Source organism: Bos indicus x Bos taurus, chromosome 3 (assembly GCF_003369695.1).
Source record: "Bos indicus x Bos taurus breed Angus x Brahman F1 hybrid chromosome 3, Bos_hybrid_MaternalHap_v2.0, whole genome shotgun sequence".
Lineage (NCBI taxonomy): Eukaryota > Metazoa > Chordata > Mammalia > Artiodactyla > Bovidae > Bos > Bos indicus x Bos taurus.
In genome coordinates this window covers 19,206,079-19,226,845 of record NC_040078.1, presented here as the reverse complement: position 1 = coordinate 19,226,845, position 20,767 = coordinate 19,206,079, and the positions used below count along the sequence as shown (strand labels likewise).

The 20,767-nt window shown below is 39.9% G+C and overlaps 1 protein-coding gene across 2 annotated transcripts in view; it reads left to right on the top strand.

The window, feature by feature from the left end:
* The first annotated feature begins 283 nt into the window (after nucleotides 1-283).
* SNX27 (sorting nexin family member 27) overlaps nucleotides 284-20,767 on the top strand; it is an 80,405-nt gene continuing 59,921 nt past the window's right edge. Inside the window, exon 1 of one of the 2 annotated variants that reach the window (XM_027533544.1) lies at nucleotides 284-806. In XM_027533544.1, coding sequence (XP_027389345.1) covers nucleotides 496-806 — 311 coding nt within the window. In that variant the 5' untranslated portion in view covers nucleotides 284-495. The remainder of the gene's footprint in view (nucleotides 807-20,767) is intronic. The other variant, XM_027533549.1, reaches the window with a different exon arrangement.

Genomic DNA, 20,767 nt, shown 5'->3' with positions numbered 1-20,767 from the left:
ATAATTTAACACTGTGTTGAATCACAAATGTCAAATCTGTCCTAATAGAATTATTTTTAGAAGTTATGAAATGAAAAGAAAATTAAATATGCCCCGCACCAAAAGATTAATCTGTCACCTACATTCTAGGCCGGATTAGGGACTCCTGGTCCAACAGGATAAAACGAGCATAAAAGACGAACTACAACCCCCAGCAGGCTTTGCGCCCCGAATTGCGTCGAATAACCTCAGCTCCGGCCCGGGCCCAGCCCTCTCCCCTCCCCCACCAACCAGAAACTACATCTCCCAGGAGGCTTCAAGGCGTCTAACCGTCCTCTTTTTCCCCCGCCCCCTGTCTCCCCTTAACCCGCGCCGGTAGCTCCGTGGCCGACTAGGGTCCCGCGGTCGGTGGAGCGGGCGCGCGCGCCGGGGGTCGCGCGGCGGCTCAGAAGGGCGAGCACGCGCGGAGGGAGTGGAGGTGTAGGGCGGTGGGAGTACGGCTTGCTAGCTCGCAAGATGGCGGACGAGGACGGGGAAGGGATTCACCCCGCAGCCCCTCACAGGAACGGAGGTGGCGGCGGCGGCGGGGGGTCTGGGCTCCACTGCGCCGGGAACGGCGGCGGGGGAGGCGGCGGCCCGCGGGTCGTGCGCATCGTCAAGTCCGAATCCGGCTACGGCTTCAACGTGCGGGGCCAAGTGAGCGAGGGCGGGCAACTGCGGAGCATCAACGGAGAGCTGTACGCGCCGCTGCAGCATGTGAGCGCCGTGCTGCCCGGGGGGGCAGCCGACCGGGCCGGGGTGCGCAAGGGAGACCGCATTCTGGAGGTGTGAGTATTGGGGCTGCCCGCTGTCTCACCCCGCCCCCTCCCCTCCGTCTGTCCCTGCATTTCTCCTCTAACCCTGTCACCCTCAGGCCGCACCTCCCTGCAACCCCCGAACCTGCCCTCTGGTCCCCTGCCCCTCCACGGAGGTTGGCCCTTTTACCTCCCCACACCCTGGGTTTCTGGGACCCCCACCTCCCTCCCTGTAATCTCCCAGCGTCCCTCCTGCTGTTACCCCTGCCCCCATTGCTTTGGCTTCTGTTCTGCCCCGCTTGCCTTCCCCCTCGGCATGCTGCCGCCTTCTCCGCTTTCCTCTAGTTGAACCTCTTTCTGCTTCTGACTGACAGCGTCTCTTTTTCTGACCCAGCCACTGTGTGTCCCACCGCCGCCCCCCCCCCCCAGTTCTCATCTTGAACATCATAGTTTCTTGCTCTCTACCACTCCTTTCAGCCCCCGTGGACCGTCCCTTCTGTCCTCTAGACCAAAGAGGCAGGACCTTTGGTCTGCTCCTACTTTTCTCCGAAAACATATCCCTCCACGCTGCACTTCCTTTTCTTCCCTTAGTTACCCTCTCCTTATGGTTAAGCACTCGCTGTATTTTTGTATCCTACCGTGTGTCCCCTCTTTTTTTGTGTTCATACTCCAAGAATACCTTCTTCTCTGACCCTTGGGTTTTTTTGCTGGTGGTGGTGGCGGCGGCGTCGTCTTTGACACGATGGTTTCTCTTCACAGTAGTCCCTACATCACATCAGGATTTTGAGTCTAGTGTTCCATCACACCTCTCTGAGAGCACACCTGTTTTGGCCCTCGTCTTTACTCCCGCACGGTACTCATACTTCTTTTGAGTCAGAGCTTTATGGTAGAACTCTCCCTAGCTGGTACTTCCCCCAAACTACGGCCCTTTTTGGGTCTTTGACCTCCGCACTTTTACAGGGCATGCCGTTTTCATTCTCTGCTGTATTCCCTTGTTATCTCATGCTTTATATTTATCTTAGTCTTTCTCTCCTCTGGGTTGCTTTCCCTTTTTTCTCTTTTTAGGCTCCTTCTGCTGTTGCAGCCCTTCCTCTTTCCTCGCTGCAACCCCTCCCCCTTCGTATTCCTTCATCCTTACTTCCTCACTGCATCCTTTAAAACTCTGGCGGGATGCTGCCCTGTTTTGCATTTTCTTTGCAGACCTCCTCCACTCCTTTAATCCAGCTGTTACATTTGTGTTTTTATACTTTGTATTAAAATTTTTATAGTTCTTGCTGATACACTGGTAGATGGTGTATACGCTGTCTCTCCATTCTCCTCAGCAGTCTTCAATCTTGCTGACTCTGCCTTGTATATTCCTTTTTTCCCATACTTCTGTTCTTCCTTTCAGAGTTTAGATTTGTCCTCATGAATCTTCCTCTTTTCTTTTCTTTTTGGACCTTGCTTTGCTCTTTGCAGGATCTCCGTCCCCCCACACCCCCACCCCCCCAACGGAATTGAAAGCTCAGAGTCCTAACCACTGGACCGCGAGGGAATTCCCTCTTTCTCATTTTTATAAATGTTATTTTAACTATAATTTCCCTAACCTTCAGCCTCTTTTCTAGTAGAACAGTAGGTTTGATCAAAGCTTCAAGGGAATAATGTTTTGAAGGACCTGTAGAGGGTCTGTCCTTTTTTATTCAGCTCAGGCCTCTTACCCTTAGCCTTGACATTCTTACTCTGTGGTATCCCTTCATTGTTTCCTCTTACCTTACACTTCAAGAAAGAGTAGCTCACCAAAGTAAGTGTTTGAAGCTATTATACCTTTCCTCTGTCCTTTTTGTAATTGGATGAGTTATTTTTCTGTTAATGTCCTACAGTCTTTCTGGTTTCTCTCTGGCAAAATATTCTTAATCTTTTGAGGTTTTATTCTCAACCTTTTGTTTTATACCTGGGCACCTAATTCTTTGTTTTTTTCCTAGATAACTCAAAATCTGTGACTGACATTTCCTTCTGGTAGAAGCTCTTAGAATTGTCATTTCCCTTTCCTTTTCAAAGTTAATTTTGGATCCAGCTGTTTATTTTTGAATTTAAAACTGAAGTTTATTTAAAATTATAAATTTATCATAGAGTTCTAAATCATGTACTCTTTACTGGAGGTAAAGGAACTAAACTGAAACAAAGAATTCTGTAGAAGACAAGAGCTAACATGACCATTTTATATATACTAACTAGTGTAGTTGGTGGCTTGCCTTTTCTGTGGTTTTTGCCAGAGTTCAGATATAAACTAGGTATTGTAAAGGAGACCTCAGGTGATTCCCTATAGAAGACTTGCCGCAGGCACAGGTTCCAGTCTAGGCCCATTTCTCCTTCTAGAGAAAAGACATTACATTTTAGCCCATCATTAGTGGTGAGTGGAGAACTTTATTTTCATGGGCAGAGCAAAAAGAGCACTCTTTGCTTAGAGAACCTTTCTTGGAAGGTTGTGATGATCAGATATCTTCCGACATTGGTTTCTCACCTTCCAACTGTATTTTGATTTCCAAATTCTTTGAGGCACCCCTGCTAATAGTGAAAACAGTGATAGTTGCACCACAAAGCCAAGGTAGTTGGTAAGTTGTTTGGGTCCTCAACTACACAGCTTCTTTCTCTTTCCTTCCTTCTACTAAAGTCTATATTTTCTCCTTAGTTTTCAAGTGAGAGGAGGAAATCAGAGACATGGTTCTTGAGGGATATCTGTATCTGGAACTTGTTTTGATCTTGGTTAGATTGATGCTGATTTTCCTAAAGCGTTCTTTAGGCAATACTTTTCTCTGTCTCTCACCCAGGTTCCCTAATTAAGCTCTCTATTGTCCCAGGAAAGTTTTGGATGTTGATGAAGTGCCAGGTAGGGTCAGGGTAGGTCTAGGTAGGTTATTATTGTATAGGTGTAGTTTGTATTGAGTCAAAGGTGGATGTTTGGGCCTTGATAATTGCCCTTTCAGACTTTTCTGCTTCCTTTCAATACATAAATTATTACAATTTCCATATGTTGCAGTAATTTTGACAACTGACAGAAGTTTGAAAGAATAGAATAACTTTGAGATTTAAAAGAATACAGGCTTGGACAAAAAAGAGCATTATTTCTGTGCATTTCTTTAAAGGCTCCTTACTATGGCCTTGTCCTCATTGAATCCTGGAGAAGTCATTAAACTGAATTCAGTATGGTTTGGTTTGTCCTTCTCCCTTCAAAACTGACTAGATTCTTAACTGGTTTGGGAAAGAATCATGTTGCAAGGCTAGATACTAGAGTAGGAACAAGCCTCTGTGACTTTTCCTGCAGATGGAAAGTTTTCTCAAATGACACTGTTAGTCTCCACCTTGTAATTTTTCACAGTGTAATATATGTTGAGTGTCTTCCCTGTGATGTGTATATACCTGGAGGCTAGTGAGAAAGGATACTTTCAGCAAGTAGAACCAAAATAAATATGTCTTTGCACTAATTATATAGCGTATGAAATATTTGACTTCAGGTTGATTTTTCTTAAGGTAGTTTCATGGGCTCTTGATTGATTTCTTAAGAGATGCCTTTAGGAGGGTCTAAGTGTGCACTGGATATGGATATAGGTCTGTTTTTGAGAGATTAGGTTTGTCTGTTGGCTAGTTTGTTTTGTCTCTTTGGTATTTGTGTAGTATGGTCTTCAATAAGCATGAACCCTAAGGCTGGCTTGTAAGCATTCAGTATTGTGATATGTTTATGCTAGGCAGAGGGTGTATGCCTTACTTCTTGGTAGCAGCAAGATAATATAACTTTCCTGTGTTAAACCATAAGAAAAATTGAAGATGTTTGTGTGTATATATATATTTATTTGTAATTTATTTTTAAAACTTATAAATATGTCATAGGCATTCTCTCTTTTTGCTTCATTTTATTTGAAAATTGACTAAAAAGAGGTTGGGGCCACAAGTATTTTTATGAGTTAAAAAGTACCTTCTTAAGATCTGCTTTCTCAGTTGTAGCTGAATTCTATTTAGCTTAGATTTTCAAGGTAGATTTTGAAAATGGTGTTTGAAATCGTGGTTATTGATCAAAGGAAGTTTTTATGGCAGTGATTCTCAAGCTTTAGTGAGTATAAGAATCACTGGGTGTGCTTGTCAAAAGTATGGATTCTCAGGCTCACCCTTTAAAGATTATGAGTCAGTAGGTCTTGCATGGTGGCCTGAAGTCTTTATTTTTTACTCCCTGCGAGGTGTGGTTAATGCAGTCTACATACCGAACCTGTACCTGGAGTGAATCTACAGGCCTTGAATTCTCAGTTCATTTTATTGTCATGGTTATGTAGAGAGTCATTAGTCAAGAACAAACAAAGTGAAATCCCAGCCCTTAGGACAATCAGTTCAGTAGATAATGGACTAACTATTATATCTAGTCATCTGTACTTTATTTATTGAATGTTGCTTGTTCAGTTGCTTAGCCATGTCCAACTCTTTGTGACCCTATGGACTGCAGCATGCCAGGCTTCCCTGTCCTTCACTATCTCTGGGAGTTTGCTTGAACTCATGTCCATTCAGTTGATAATGCCATTGAATCTTGCTGAGCTGTTGTAATAAAGATGAGGGTTAAGAGGTAGAACAAGTTAATAGTAATAATAATCATATCACTTTGCAGTTTGTATAGTGGCTTTCCTGGTGGCTCAGATGGTAAAGAATCCACCTGCAGTGGGAGAGCCTGGGTTGGGAAGATCCCCTGGAGGAGGGCATGGCAGCCCACTCCAGTATTCTTGCCTGGAGAATCCTATGGACAGAGGAGCCTGGTGGGCCATGGTCCCTAGGGTGGCAAAGAGTTAGACACAACTGAGCAGCTAAGCACACAGCACAGTTTGCACAGTGTTTTTATGTTTGATTTGATCTTCATAATAGCATTGTGAGACAGGGAGGTCAACTATTCTTGACTGAAGTCACTGAAAATTCTTAAAATCCAGTCACATTCCTGTGAAGCTGGGTAACAACTGAACTTTAGTTCTATAGTTTTGAAGTGGAACTATTTTATAACTTTATTTACCCTGTTTCTCTTACTGTTAAATTAGGTGGAAGACAGGGACAAAATAGTCATTCTTTGCTGTTATTTTTTGCTATCTTTATCAGTGAAGAGAACATGACGATTCTAACTGTAACCCCGAGAAATACTTTTAATTCCATAGGTAGTAGGGCAGCAAAATAATACAATTAAATTTGAAAATAGCATTGTTTTCCCCTCAGAAATGAGTTCCGCAACATTGCTCTGACCAGGAAAAAGATCTTTTGTTGGGAACAAGAAGATTTGTCTGGGTCATGTAAGTTACTGTGGAGGAGAGTTCTCTTTGCAGCTACTACTCTGCAGTTTGTTTCAGGAGACAGTTTGTTACCATGCTCTCAAGGATAATTGTTTTTTTAGATAAGTCCCATTGGGAATAATTCTTATGATCCGTAGATAAGCAAAGAGGCTCAGTTGACAAGCAAACATTTACGATTTATGATCACGGCAGGGCGCTTAGGGAGCATGATCTGTGGTGAGTTCATTTGTTAGATGATGGCACAAAGGATATTGTAGTGGTTTAGGTTAGAGCCAGTTAGGGTCATTCTGTTCTTCGACTGTCAGCTGTATAGATAGTTTCTGTGCTTCCCTTGGGCAGTCTAGTAAGAGCCTATGTATGGGTCCACATTTAGGGGAAAAACTATTCCAGGCCTACATTTGGAAAAAACACTATCTAGGCAGTTTAAAAATATTAATTGGAACTCATAGTAAGAGATAACATTTTGTATTTCAGTCCAATTAAAAACAACAACCCAACAACCCACCTGAAACAAGTTTCCCGAAACTGAATTTACTAGTATCTTGCACTCTGGTATTTTTTAGTCTGTTCAGTATTTTATTTTTTTGTTTGAATGCTGATGGTGACCCACTGCATTAATTTCCTGACTCATTAGGTTGTAATCCACTGTTTGAAAAACAATGATTTAGAGTGTCACTTTGCTGATATTGGCCCACTAACATCACCTCGTATTCAGCCTGATACCGCAGTTAAGCACAAGCTATGTGTAAAACACTGTTAGGCTCATAAGAGTCCCAGAGTCCCAGCATCCCTGCCCTTGAGAAACCTGCACTGCAGGTGGGTTAGAGCTAACTGCTTGAAGTTAGATCAAACAGAGTTTTCATTGCAGTGCTATAAAGTTTGGATTTATACTGTTTTTGAGGTCAGAATATGGTTGTATGTACATTAATACCCAGGACTCCCTGTGCATTTAGTTTTTAATTATTTATCTGAAGAAGTTGAATAACATTTACAAGACCGGAGAGGAGAATCACTGTTAGAAGAATTTCAGAGCATCTACTCTCTCGGGCTGTCTTGTACTGTTATATAAAGAAGGGAACTAAAGACAACTAAGTTTTAATGCCCAGAGGTGAGAGTAGCGGATGAGGCGCTAGTTGGCTTTAATTTGTATATGTAGTTTATCTCACAGTCCAGTTCAGCTTCCAAGTGTCCTTTTCTCTTTCTCTATGTTTTACGTGACTGTACTTGCTACTGTGTTTACAGTTGATCCTGTGTCCTACAGGCCCACTTGTGCTCTGACGTACAGATGTTCTGTTTTAGCTGCACTCCTCTGATTTGAAGATGCCTCCTTTAAATCTTCTATTTTGGCGTATACAGCATGTTTGGGATTTGAGGGGGACTTAAGGAACTGAATACGTATAGTACTAAGACTTATACGTGCAGTCTAACTTTAGAATGAAAAAATTCTTACGATTCTTCAAATAAGTTTTAAGAATTGGTGGAGACTGTACAGTGAATTTCTGCTGTCAGTAATGTGAGGGGTACTTAATTAAATTAGGTGATATAACGTTAGTCAAATGCTAAGGAGTATGTGTGTAGCTTCTTTTGTTTATTACTTATTTTCTTTGCTAACTAATAAAGCTCTCATATAGTTGAGGAAATACACCTGTCTGCAGGGTATTGAAGTTGCAGAGTAAGGTACTGTATTTGAGGACTCTTGTGTGTACTTCCTTCAGTGAACTTCCGTTATTATGAAAACATCTTTTAAAAATGATTTGTTTTTGCTTAAGCTCTCTGAAACTGCAGATTCTTGTCTCAGGCTGTAGAGCAAGACTAGAATGACAGGTTTATGTATTCGTGGACTTCAGGCACAAGTAACTGGTTTACTTCTGTTTGGAAAAGTACAGAGCAGTCGGCAGAGAGTCAGCTGCTTGTGTGGATTTTCTCCCAGCTGCATTCAAGAGCTTGATTACTCTTAGGGGGAGCTATTCAGTGAATTAACCAGGAAGTTTTCTCTCTCCCCTCTACTCCTCCACCTCCCCCGCAGCGCTTTTAGATCTGTGTGTCTGTCTACTTCTGGTTATATTTATTTAGTATGTTCTGAAAATTGGGACGTTGATTAGTTTAATGGTTGGAGATCTTGGAAAATTGTGATGAGCTCTGTGAAAGTTCTGAAAACTTCTTTGACTTCTTTGCTGATCAGTTTAATCATGATAAAATTTGTAATTTATAAAGTATATAGTTTTTCTATTGAATGTACCATGAAGGTTATTTAATTCTTTTTACCTGTTATGATTATTTTGATTCTGGTAGGGTTAAAAACTTTTTTGGATCTGTTTTCTCAAGATATGTAGCTTACATCTCTTTTCTTAGAAATGACAATGAATTTTGTTTTACCTGGTGTTTTGAATCTAAGGAAATGTGACACTGAAGTTTCCCTTTATGAATTGTGTGCTGATAGATTATTTTAGATTTCCCTGGCCTACAAAATTATCTTTTATGTTAACTAATTTGGAAAAAGTCTTACTGTAACTTTTTTCTCAATATGTTGAAATAGACTATAGCTTACAAAAACTATACTGTAGTCTGTGTTCCTCAGCTTTCAAAAGAAATGGCACAAATTTAATTTGGATTAAAGGGTGCATTTAATTGCTAGTGGGTCATATCACTTAAAAAGTATCTCTCTTTTTATTAATTTCTAAGGGCAAAGATGAAGGTATTTTGAGCTGCTTTTTCAATAGTAGTGATAGACTTACACTTCTACTCACACTCAAATACAGTACCTCTGAAGACTAGTTGAATATTTAGGAAATGGGTGTTGGGATTCAGGGTGCCATCTGTCACCCCAGAATGGACTTATCCGATCACGTGAAGAATCATGCTTTTAACTGCTTTATGTGGTAATCCAGAAATAGTAATGAAACAGACCTTTAGAATATTAAGATGCCTTCTTTGGTAATTTACCTGAGTTGCAAACTCAAAGGTTGTTGATAAAGCAAGTATATCTTATTCTTTAACTTTCACTGTATACCAAACTAAAAACATTTGAGAGTTGCATTTAAATTGGCTGTAAAGGCTATGGTTCAAATGATAGCAGATCTCAAGAGCCTGAGTTGGTGTTGAGAAATGATTTAGGACTGATTATGTTTGTTTTGCTGGTGAATAACTGATTGAGGTGTCCTCAGAAATAGGGTGCATAGGAAGAGAATGAATTAAGTTAGGGAAACTATTATGGCTATTAGCAACTTTCTTCCCTGTAGCATTCATTATCCCAAACTGCGAAGAAGTAACCCATTTTCACACCCAGCTGGTGGCTTAGACGGTAAAGAATCTGCCTTCTATGTGGGAGACCTGGGTTCCATCCCTGGGTTGGAAAGATCCCCTGAAGAAGGGAATGACTATCCACGCCAGTATTCTTGCCTGGAAAACCCCATGGACAGAGGACCCTCTGAGAGCAATAGTCCATGGGGTCGCATAGAGTTGGATATGAGAGAGCAACTAACAGTTTCACTTTCATAGAGTTGTTGTATGCTGATCAAGTTTTTAAAGATAAAAATTGAAAAGTAAGTAAGCAAAATAATCTTATCCAGACAAAATAAATGTATATCTTTACAGCTTTAGCATCAGAAATTTCTTTAAGACTTTACTGGTAATATTTAGCCTCTATTATGTGAGGAAACCCATTGTGTTTAATTTTTTCTTGCTAAGTGTGGTGCATTTATTTTTTATGAGATGAAACAGTATAATTGTAATAGATTTTATTCCCAGAATTAACATAAAATAAAGGCTACTTTCTAAATGTCAGCATGTCTGTTTCTTATTCCTTCTTACCTCATTTTGCTATCCTTGGAATTAAGGTTTATTTTTTTTAATTAATAAAAACTTTTATTTTCAGTATATTTCAGTAAAGGAAAACATAGCCTCACTTTAAAATTGCTTACATAATTGAATGTCATATTTTATTCTTAAGCATTATTTTTATTGCTTCCCATAATAGGAAACAAAACTGTCACTAATACTAAAACTTGAAAAATGTAGAGCTTGCATAATATTTTTAGTACTTCCCTCTAAATAGTGAACAGGATCTTCCTGGTGGCTCAGTTGGTAAAGAATCTCCTGCAATGCAGGAGACTCAAGTTAGGTCCCTGGGTTGGGAAGATCTCCTGGAGAAGGGCATGGCAACCCACTCCAGTTTCCTTGCCTGGAGAATTCGATGGACAGAGAAGCCTGGTAGGCAACAGTCCACGGGGTCACAAAGGGTTGGACACAACCGAGTGACTAACACTTTCACACTTTTACTAAACAGTGAAACCAGTATAAAAATTAAAAATAAGGAATGAAATTATGAAAGTGCCTGAAGGAAAACTAGTATGAGTTTATATGCTAGCCTTGATAATCACCTTTCATTCATTCAGGGGAAATTTTTTTAAATTTTTATTTGCTTACTTATTTTGGCTGTGCTGAGTCTTGTTTCGGGGCACAGGCTTCTCACTGTGGTGGCTCCTCTGCTGCGGAGCATGGGCTCTAGAGTGTGTGGGCTTCAGTAGCCGCAGCGCGTGCTCTCAGTAGTTGCGGTTCCCTGACTCCAGAGCACAGAGGGTCAGTAGTTGTGGCACTTGGGCTTAGTTGCTCTGCGACATGTGGATCTTCCTGGACTAGGGATTGTACCTTTGTCACCTCCATTGACAAGCAGATTTTTTGCCACAGAGCCACCAGGGAAGACCTCCAGGGAAAAATTTTAATGAGTACTTACTACATGACATATACAATATTGGACACTGGGGATAGGAAGCTGAATGACAAGTAGTCTTTGCCCTAAGGAATTTTAGGTCTGATGGGGAATCTGGCAGCCTCAGGTCAATTCTTAAGCCCAGTTGACCTCAAGTCTCATTCCTCCTTGCTAACCTCTCCCATCCTGCCTCCCCACAATGGAATGAACAAGTTTAGAGCAATTCCTCCAAGTCCCGGTAAGTACTTTTCTACCCTTAGTTATCTAAACTAGTAATGCAGGTGCCCAGAGACCATATGCCTATTAACAGGAGCCTTCCAGGCACAAAATATACTAAAACTGGGAAGACTATGTAGTGGATGGTACAAACCAAGACATTTGAGAATGAAAGGGACCCATTAATTATGCTAGGAAGGAACATGTAAACTAGTTGTGTCCTGGCCACCTGGAACACAAATCTATAGCCTTGGTAATTTTAAATATAGGAGGCTGTTTAAAAATTCTAAGACTAGAGTTTTGTGTTCTGTTAGGAGGGAAATGAACAAGTTTATTTTTATTCTTGGTGTCAAGTTGTTCCATTGGCCTTGTAGGTAATTATCAGATAACAAATGAACTTCTCTTCTAAATAGCTTGATTATAATTTTATATTGATTTTTAAAATGTCTGAAAACCTTAAGCCTTATTATACCTTTTTTTATTGAATGACAAATAAGATTTATTTATTTAGAAATAAGTCTGTCTGTGTTGATTATGTTTGTATCCTGATTGCCTTGGAACTAGAAAGTTTGAGGACTATTACTCCTTCCCAAGTAATCAACCCTTGTTAACTGTGGCTGGAGGTATTATGGTTGAAAGTCATATGAGGTTTATTTGTGCTTTTACTGCTTCAGACAGCATTCTTTGTGAATAGAACACCCAGCCAAGGTTAAAAAGTCCCAGTGATGATGAGCAGCTTATTTGACAAGTTATTTATTCTTTTTTCCCTCTTTGGGAAGACCAGATGCACGACAGGGAATACTCTATTGTTATTATTAACAGTAATGCGGTACTCTTTTGCCCAGCACTAAAATTTTGGATGCACTTTAAAATATTGGTGTAAATATTGCATTTTGCTTTTGATACTTAAAAAAGGCACCAAGAGTTTGTGAATTAGGGGTCTCCATAGAATGCATAACCTCCACCATTGTAAACATCCCCCACCAGAGATAGTTAGAATTGATGAGCCTACATTGATACATCATTGTCACTCAGAGTCCATGATTTATTTTAGGGTTCACTCTTGGTGTTGCGTATTCTATGGGTTTGGACAAATTTGTAAGGACGTGTCTGCCATTATTGCATACAGAGTACTTTTACTACCCTAAAAATCCCCTGTGCTCTGCTTATTCATTCCTTTCTCCCCCTAAGTACTGGCAACTAATTTTTTACTGTCTCCATAATTTTGCCTTTCCCAGGTTATCATATAGATGGAATCATATACTATGTATCCTTTTCAGACTGTCTTTTACTCAGTAATATACATTTAAGTGTCCTTCATGTCTTTTCATGGCTTGATAACTCATTTCTTTCTAGTGCTGAATAATATTCCTTTGTCTCGTTCTACCACAGTTTGGGCTTCCGAGATAGTATAGTTTCCATATATATATCCCCACTCCTCCCAAACAGTTTCTCCTTATGAACATCTTATGTTAGTATGATTATTTGTTAATTGTTTTAACATTTATTAAAATAAGTCAATGTTGATACATTATTACTAACTGAAGCTCATAGTTTATTCTGATTTCCTTAGTTTTTACCTGTTGTCTTTCTGTTTCCGAATCCCATCCAGGACACCACATTGCATTTAGTTGTCATGTCTCCTTAGGCTCATCTTAGCTGTGACGGTTTCTTAGTTTTTCCTTGATTTTGATGACCTTGACATTTTTGAGGAGTACTGGTCAAGTATAGTACACCTGACTATTAGAATTTATCTGAGTTTTTTTCATGATTAGATTGGAATTTTGGGAAGACAGTCACAGAAGTAAAGTGCCGTTTTCATCAGTTCATATCAAGGGTGTATTTTATCATCATGCTTTGTGACTGTTTATATTGACCTTGATCATCTGGCTAAAATAGTATTTGCCAGGTTTCCCTACTATATCCTCCTCTCCCCCCTTTTCATACTGTAGACTTTGGATAGGAGTCACTATATATGCAGCCCATACTTGGGCTCTTCCCCTTTAGTATGTAATAACTATATAATGTATTTGGAATTCTACACAGAAGTAGAATGTCTCTTCTTTGTGTATTTATTCTATCATTTATTTGTATCAGTATGGGATAATGAATTATTTATTTTATACTTCTTGTTATGTAAGGGGCTTCCCTGGTGGCTCAGACAGTAAGAATCTACCTGCAGTCCTGGAGACCTGGGTTTGATTCCTGGGTTGGGTAGGGAATGACTACCTGCTTCAGTATTCTTGCCTAAACAAGGCCATGCAGTTGCAAAGAGTTGGACACCACTGAGTGACTAACGTTTTGGCTTTTTGCTTAGGTTATAAAATCCGATACCGCCACTGTATTTTGTTGCTCCAGAATTGGCCACTGCTAGCTTTTTCATTTGGCTTGTGTGCTCTTCTGCCACCCTCTCATCAGTGTGTGTTTTTTTGTTTTGTTTTTGAGCACTTTCTTCCTTTCCAGTACTACAGAATGCTCTAGGCTCATCTTGGGTATTTCCTGCTCCAGTCCTAGAATCAGTCATTTCTCCAAGAGGCACTGGTTCTTTTTATTGAAGCATATGACTAGAAACCAAGGTCTGGGCATTAGGTATGGTTCTTGGTACAACGGTGTACCTTCTTTTAGACCCTCTCAGCTGACAGAGCAAAGAAATATATGTGTTTATAAACCCCTGTGTATATTCATGAGTTGAGTTCAGTTACTAAGTCATGTCCAACTCTTTGCAACCCCATGGACTGCAGCATGCCAGGCTTCCCTGTCCATTACCAACTCCCAGAGCTTGCTCAAACTCATGTCCATCAAGTCAATGATGCCATCCAACCATCTCATCCTCTGTCGCCCCCTTCTCCTCTTGCCTTCAGTCTTTCTCAGCATCAGGGTCTTTGCCAATGAGTCAGTTCTTCGCATCAGGTGGCCAGAGTATTGGAGTTTCAGCTTTAGCATCAGTCCTTGCAATGAGGATTCAGGACTGATTTCCTTTAGGATTGACTGATTTGATCTCCTTGCAGTCCAAGGGAATCTCAAGAGTCTTCTCCAACACCACAGTTGAAAAACATCAATTCTTTGGTGCTCAGCTTTCTTTGTAGTCCAGTTCTCACATCCATACATGACTATTGGAAAAACCATAGCTTTGACTAAATGGACCTTTGTCAGCAAAGTAATGTCTCTTTTTAATATGCTATCTAGGTTTGTTGTAGTTTTGTTTGTTTGTTTGTAGTTTGTTCCAAGGAACAAAGCATCTTTGAATTTCATGGCTGCAGTCACCATCTGCAGTGATATTGGAGCCCCCAAAATAGTGTGTCACTGTTTCTGTGGTTTCTCCATCTATTTGCCATGAAGTGATGTGACTGGATGCCATGATCTTAGTTTTTTGAATGTTGAGTTTTAAGCCAACTTTTTCACTCACCCCTACATATCTATCTATGAGCTTCTCTAGTGGCTCAGAGGGTAAAGCGTCTGCCTGCAGTGCAGGTAGACCTGGGTTTGATCCCTGGGTCAGGAAGACCTTCTGGAGAAGGACATGGCAACCCACTCCAGTACCTTTGCCCAGAAAATCCTATGGATGGAGAAGCCTGGTAGGCTTACATACAGTCCACAGGGTCGCAAAGAGTCGGACACGACTGAGCAATTTCACTTTTATGTCTACATATCTATAAATATTTCTATATGTAACCATCTGTATCTGTAGAAACTTAAACATGAGTTCTTTCTGATGTCTCTGGCTTTTCTTCATTACTATATGGATGTTTTGTCCCCTTCCCCTTGCTGATCTGTTCATTTTCACTCTGACATTGAGGAACTTGACTCCCTGCATCCACCCTTTATTTACTTAATTGTTCAGTTCCAGTATACATATGTAGCAGTACCAGAATTGTTAACCAGTACCCTGTAAGAAACAACTTTATTGACTAGAATACAGTACTTTCGTGCAATCCCTTTGGCCTTGAATTCATTTCCAGATACTTAGATCTGTATCTCCCTGCCCACTCCTTCTCCTTGCCCCAACCCTGTTCAGTGAGACTTTTTGAAATAGATTTGAAATACAGTTAGACTCTTTTGTCACAACTGGAATTCTCTGGACTTACTGACTTAAGAAAAAGTTGCAAATCTTAAGGTTTCAGTTCAGTCGCTCAGTCGTGTCCGACTCTTTGCGACCCCATGGACTGCAGTGTGCCAGGCCTCCCTGTCCATCTCCAATTCCTGGAGTTTACTCAAACTCATGTCCATTGAATTGGTGATGCCATCCAACCATCTCATCCTCTGTCATTCTCATCTCCTCTTGCCTTCAGTCTTTGCCAGCATCAGGGTCTTTTCCAATGAGTCAGTTCTTTGCTTCGGTGGCCAAAGGATTGGAGTTTCAGCTTCAGCATCAGTCCTACCAATGAATATTCAGAACTGATTTCCTTTAGGATGGACTGGTTGAATCTCCTTGCTCCCAAGGGACTCTCAAGACTCTTCTCCAACACCACAGTTGAAAAGCATCAATCCTTCAGCGCTCAGCTTTCTTTATAGTCCAACTCTCACATCCATACATGACTATTGGAAAAACCATAGCTTTGACTAGATGGACCTTTGTTGGCAAAGTAATGTCTCTACTTTTTAATATAGTATCTAGGTTGGTCATAGTTTTTCCTCCAAGGAGCAAGTGTCTTTTAATTTCATGGCTGCAGTCACCATCTGTAGTGATTTTGGAGCCTGACAAAATAGTCTGTCACTGTTTCCACAGTTTCCCCATCTATTTGCCATGAAGTGATGTGACTGGATGCCATGATCTTAGTTTTCTGAATGTTGAGTTTTAAGCCAACTTTTCACTCTCCTCTTTCACTTTCATCAAGAGGCTCTTTAGTTCTTCTTTGCTTTCTGCCATAAGGGTGGTGTCATCTGCATATCTGAGTTATTGATATTTCTCCCGGCAATCTTGATTTCAGCTTATGCTTCATCTCATGATGTATTTTGCATATAAGTTAAATAAGCAGGGTGACAATACACAGCCTTGATGTACTCCTTTTGCAATTTGGAACTAGTCTGTTGTTCCAGTTCTAACTGTTGCTTCTTGACACGCATACATATTTCTCAAGAGGCAGGTCATATGGCCTGGAATTCTCATCTCTTGAAGAATTTTCCACAGTTTGTTGTGATCCACACAGTCAAAGGCTTTGGCATAGTCAATAAAGCAGAAATATATATCTGTTTTTCTGGAACTCTCTGGTTTTTCAACGATCCAGTGGGTGTTGGCAATTTATTCTCTGGTTCCTTTGCCTCTTCTAAATCCAGCTTGAACATCTGGAAGTTCACGGTTCACGTACTGTTGAAGCCTGGCTTGGAGAATTTTGAGCATTACTTTGCTAGCATGTGAGATGAGTGCAATTGTGTGGTAGTTTGAGCATTCTTTGGCATTGCCTTTCTTTGGGATTGGAATAAAAACTGACCTTTTCCAGTCCTGTGGCCACTGCTGAGTTTTCCCAATTTGCTGACATATTCAGTGCAGCACTTTCACAGGATCATCTTTTAGGATTTGAAATAGCTCAACTGGAATTCCATCACCTCCACTAGCTTTGTTCGTAGTGATGTTTCCTAAGACCATTTGACTTCACATTCCAGGATGTCTGGCTCTAGGTGAGTGATCACACCATCGTGGTTATCTGCATCATGAAGATCTTTTTTGTATAGTTCTTCTGTGTATTCTTGCCACCTCTTCTTGGTATCTTCTGCTTCTGTTAGGTCCATACCATTTCTGTCCTTTATTGTGCCCATCTTTGCATGAAAAGTTCCCTTGGTACCTCTGATTTTCTTGAAGAGATCTCTAGTCTTTCCCATTCTATTGTTTTCCTCTATTTCTTTGCACTGATCACTGAGGAAGGCTTTCTTGTCTCTGCCTGGTATTGTTTGGAACTCTGCATTCAAATGGGTGTATCTTTCCTTTTCTCCTTTGGCTTTTGCTTCTCTTCTTTTTACAGCTATTTGTAAGGCCTCTTCAGACAACCATTTTGCCTTTTTGCATTTCATTTTCTTGGGGATGGTCTTGATCCCTGTCTCCTGTAAAGTGTCACGAACCTCCATTCATAGTTCTTCAGGCACTTTGTCTGTCAGATCTAATCCCTTGAATCTTTTTGTCACTTCCACTGTATAATCGTAAGGGATTTGATTTAGATCATACCTGATTAGTCTGGTGGTTTTCCCCACTTCCTTCAATTTAAATCTGAATTTGGCAATAAGCAGTTCATGAACTGAGCCACAGTCAGCTCCTGGTCTTGTTTTTGCTGACTGTATAGAGTTTCTCCATCTTTGGCTGCAAAGAATATAATCGGTCTGATTTCTGTGTTGACCATTTGGTGATGTCTATGTGTAGAGTCTTCTGTTGTGTTGTTGGAAGAAGGTGTTTGCTATGACCAGTGTGTTCTCCTGGCAAAACTCTATTAGCTTTTGCCCTGTTTCATTCTGTACTCCAAGGCCAGATTTGCCTGTTACTCCAGGTATTTCTTGACTTCCTACTTTTGCATTCCAGTCCCCTATAATGAAAAGGACATCTTTTTTGGGTGTTAGTTCATAGAACTGTTCAGCTTCAGCTTCTTCAGCATTACTGGTTGGGGCACAGACTTGGATTACTGTGATGTTGAATGGTTTGCCTTGGAAACGAACAGAGATTATTCAGTCGTTTTTGAGATTGCATCCAAGTACTGCATTTTGGACTCTTGTTGACCATGATGGCTACTCCGTTTCTTCTAAGGATTCTTGCCTAGTAGTAGATATGGTAGTAGTAGTAGTAGATACAATGGTCATCTGAGTTAAATTCACCCATTCCAGTCCATTTTAGTTCGCTGATTCCTAAAATGTTGATGTTCACTCTTGCCGTCTCCTGTTTGACTACTACTAATTTACCTTGATTCATGGACCTAACATTCCAGGTTCCTATGCAGTATTGTTCTTTACAGCATTAGACTACTTCCATCACCAGTCACATCCACAACTGGGTGTTGTTTTTGCTTTGGCTCTGTCTCTTCATTCTTTCTGGAGTTATTTCTCCACTGATCTCCAGTAGCATGTTGGGCACCTACCGACCTGGGGAGTTCATCTTTCAATGTCCTATCTTTTTGCCTTTTCATACTCTTCATGGGGTTCACAAGGCAAGAATACTGAAGTGGTTTGCCATTCCCTTCTCCAGCGGGCCACGTTTTGTCAGAACTCTTCACCATGACCTGTCTGTCTTGGGTGGCCTTACATGGCACGGCTCATAGTTTATTGAGTTAGACAAGGCTGTGGTCCATGTGATCAGATTGGTTAGTTTTCTGTGACTGTGGCTATCAGTCTGTCTGCCCTCTGATGGAGAAGGATAAGAGGCTTATGGAAGCTTCCTGATGGAGAGACTGAGGGGGAAACTGGGTCTTGTTCTGATGGGCGGGGCCATGGTCAGTAAATCTTTAATCCGATTTTCTGTTGAAGGTTTAAGGTTTACACTTTGTGTCTTAAAGTTCTGTAGGTTTTGACAAGTGCATCCTGTCATGTATGCAGTGTTACAGTCTCATACAGAGCAGTTTCACTGCACTAAGAATCCCCCCTGCTTCACTTATTCATCCCTCCACTCCATCCAAAGCCCTGGCAGCCTACTGATATTTGCCTTTTCTGGAATGTCATGTAATTAATTGGAATCATACAATGCTGTTTCAGATTGGCTTCTTTTCCTTGGCAATGTGCATTTAAAATTCCCTCATGTCTTTTCGTGGCTTGAGAGCTTATTTCTTTTTATAGCTGAATAATATTCCATTGTCTAGATGTACCATTTTTGTCTATCCATTCACTTATAAAAGACATCTTGATTGCTTTCAGGTTTTGGCAATTATGAATAAAACTGCCGTAAACATTTATGTGCTGGTTTTTGTGTGACTATAAGTTGTAAACTCTATTAGAGTTAATACCTAAGAGTGTGATTGTTGGTTATTATTGGTGAGACTATGTTTAGCTTTTAAAGAAACTGTCAAACTGTCTTCCAAAGTGGCTATACCATTGAATGAGTTGCTGTTGCTTCACATTTTAACCATTATTTGATATTATCATTTTTAAAAAACCCATTCAAATAGGTGTTTAATGTTATTTGCAGTTCTCTCATGATGAATGATGTTGAGTAACTGTTATATGCTTATTTGCCATCTGTATATGTTTTTTCAGAGGTGTCTGTTCAGACATTTTGTCTGTTTTTAGCTTGTTTTTTTACTGTTGAGTTTTAAGTTTTAAGGTTCTTTTATATTTTGAATACAAGTCTTTTATCAGATAAGTTTTCCAAATATTTTCTCCTAGTCTGTGGCTTGTTTTTCATTCTCTTAATAGTATCTTGCAGAGTAGACATTTTTAATTTTAATAAAATTCATCTTAGTTTTTTTTCATGGATCACGTTTTTGTTGTTTAAAATGTCATTGTCATACCCATCACTTAGATTTTCTCCCATGTTGTCTTTTAGAAGTTGCATTTTTGTTATCCATTTCTTAGCATTGACTCAAACATATGTCTAGATTATCTTGTTCATATTTAAAATTTTAAATGATTGCTTTATAGTCAAATTGTTTTACCATAATTGTCTTGACCATTCATTTTCCCCTATTGTTGACTTTTTATAAGAACAGAAATTGGAAACAACCTAAATAATGATGAGCATACTTGCACTTTGCTTTTTCCGTGTTCAGAATTGTTCCGTTTCTTCCCACAAATAGTTGAGAATGGTCTACATGTTACTATAAAGTTCTTGTCTTCATGGAACTCATATTTTGGCAATTTCCTTAGGATAAATCCTCAGGCCACTTGGGGTTGAAAGAACATGAACATTTTTATGACTTTAGATGCGTATTACCAGTGAAATTGCTTTCCAAGAGGATTTTACTTATTTATATAGTCATCGTCTCATTTTCCGTGTGTTAACATTAATCGTAATTGAGATAATAGTTTTGCACCTTTAAAATTGTTAACCAGATTTACTGTTTTTTAAAAAAAAGTGCAAACATTTTAGAAACCTTTGATCATTTACTTTCTCTAGTTGTATTTCTCTTTTCCTATCAGTAGATTAGGTGTTCTAAAATGTTATTTCTGCAACAGAATTCCAAAAAGTTCTTGATATTTAGTAATCTGGAATTATACAGTGGTGTGGACATGTTCAAGCTTGAGTTCCTTTGGCTATTTTCATTGCTTGTGCATGCCTGAGTCCCTTATCTCCAGAGTGTAAGGGCAGAGTACAGTATCATTCCTGAGACAATTAGTCAATAAAAATATTCTCTGACTTGATTGTTTGCCTAAGTAAGGTAGCAAAGAGGCACAGTTGGATGAAAAGAAGTCAACCTAAACCAGCCAATTTAACTGCAGAATTTAAAAGGACATGTCTTTACATTTCAGTAGAGTGGTTTCTTTTTATAGTCTAGTGTCTAGGATAACTACCCAACTGGGCAGTCACAACCAGTGAAAAGTCAAAGGAAAGGTCTTTCTTTTAAAGTGTCAGGCGACTGTTTTTCTCCAACTTGTAAGGTGTTCACCCAGTTTCCAAGAAGATATATTACAGAGAAGATAGTTTGTTTAAAAAGCTTTGTATAATTGAGAAGATGGAAAAACTTTGTTAAGTTTAAAAAATTACCTGTAGTTCCATAATTACCCTAACTCAGTTATTTTCATATTTTACATATCGTGCCTATTTTTGGCACAAAAATATCTTATGTGCTCATAATCACAATGGATATTTTTATATTTTAAATGGAAAAACCTCCAAAATAAAGTCTTTTGTTTTTGCATATTGCATACTGTAC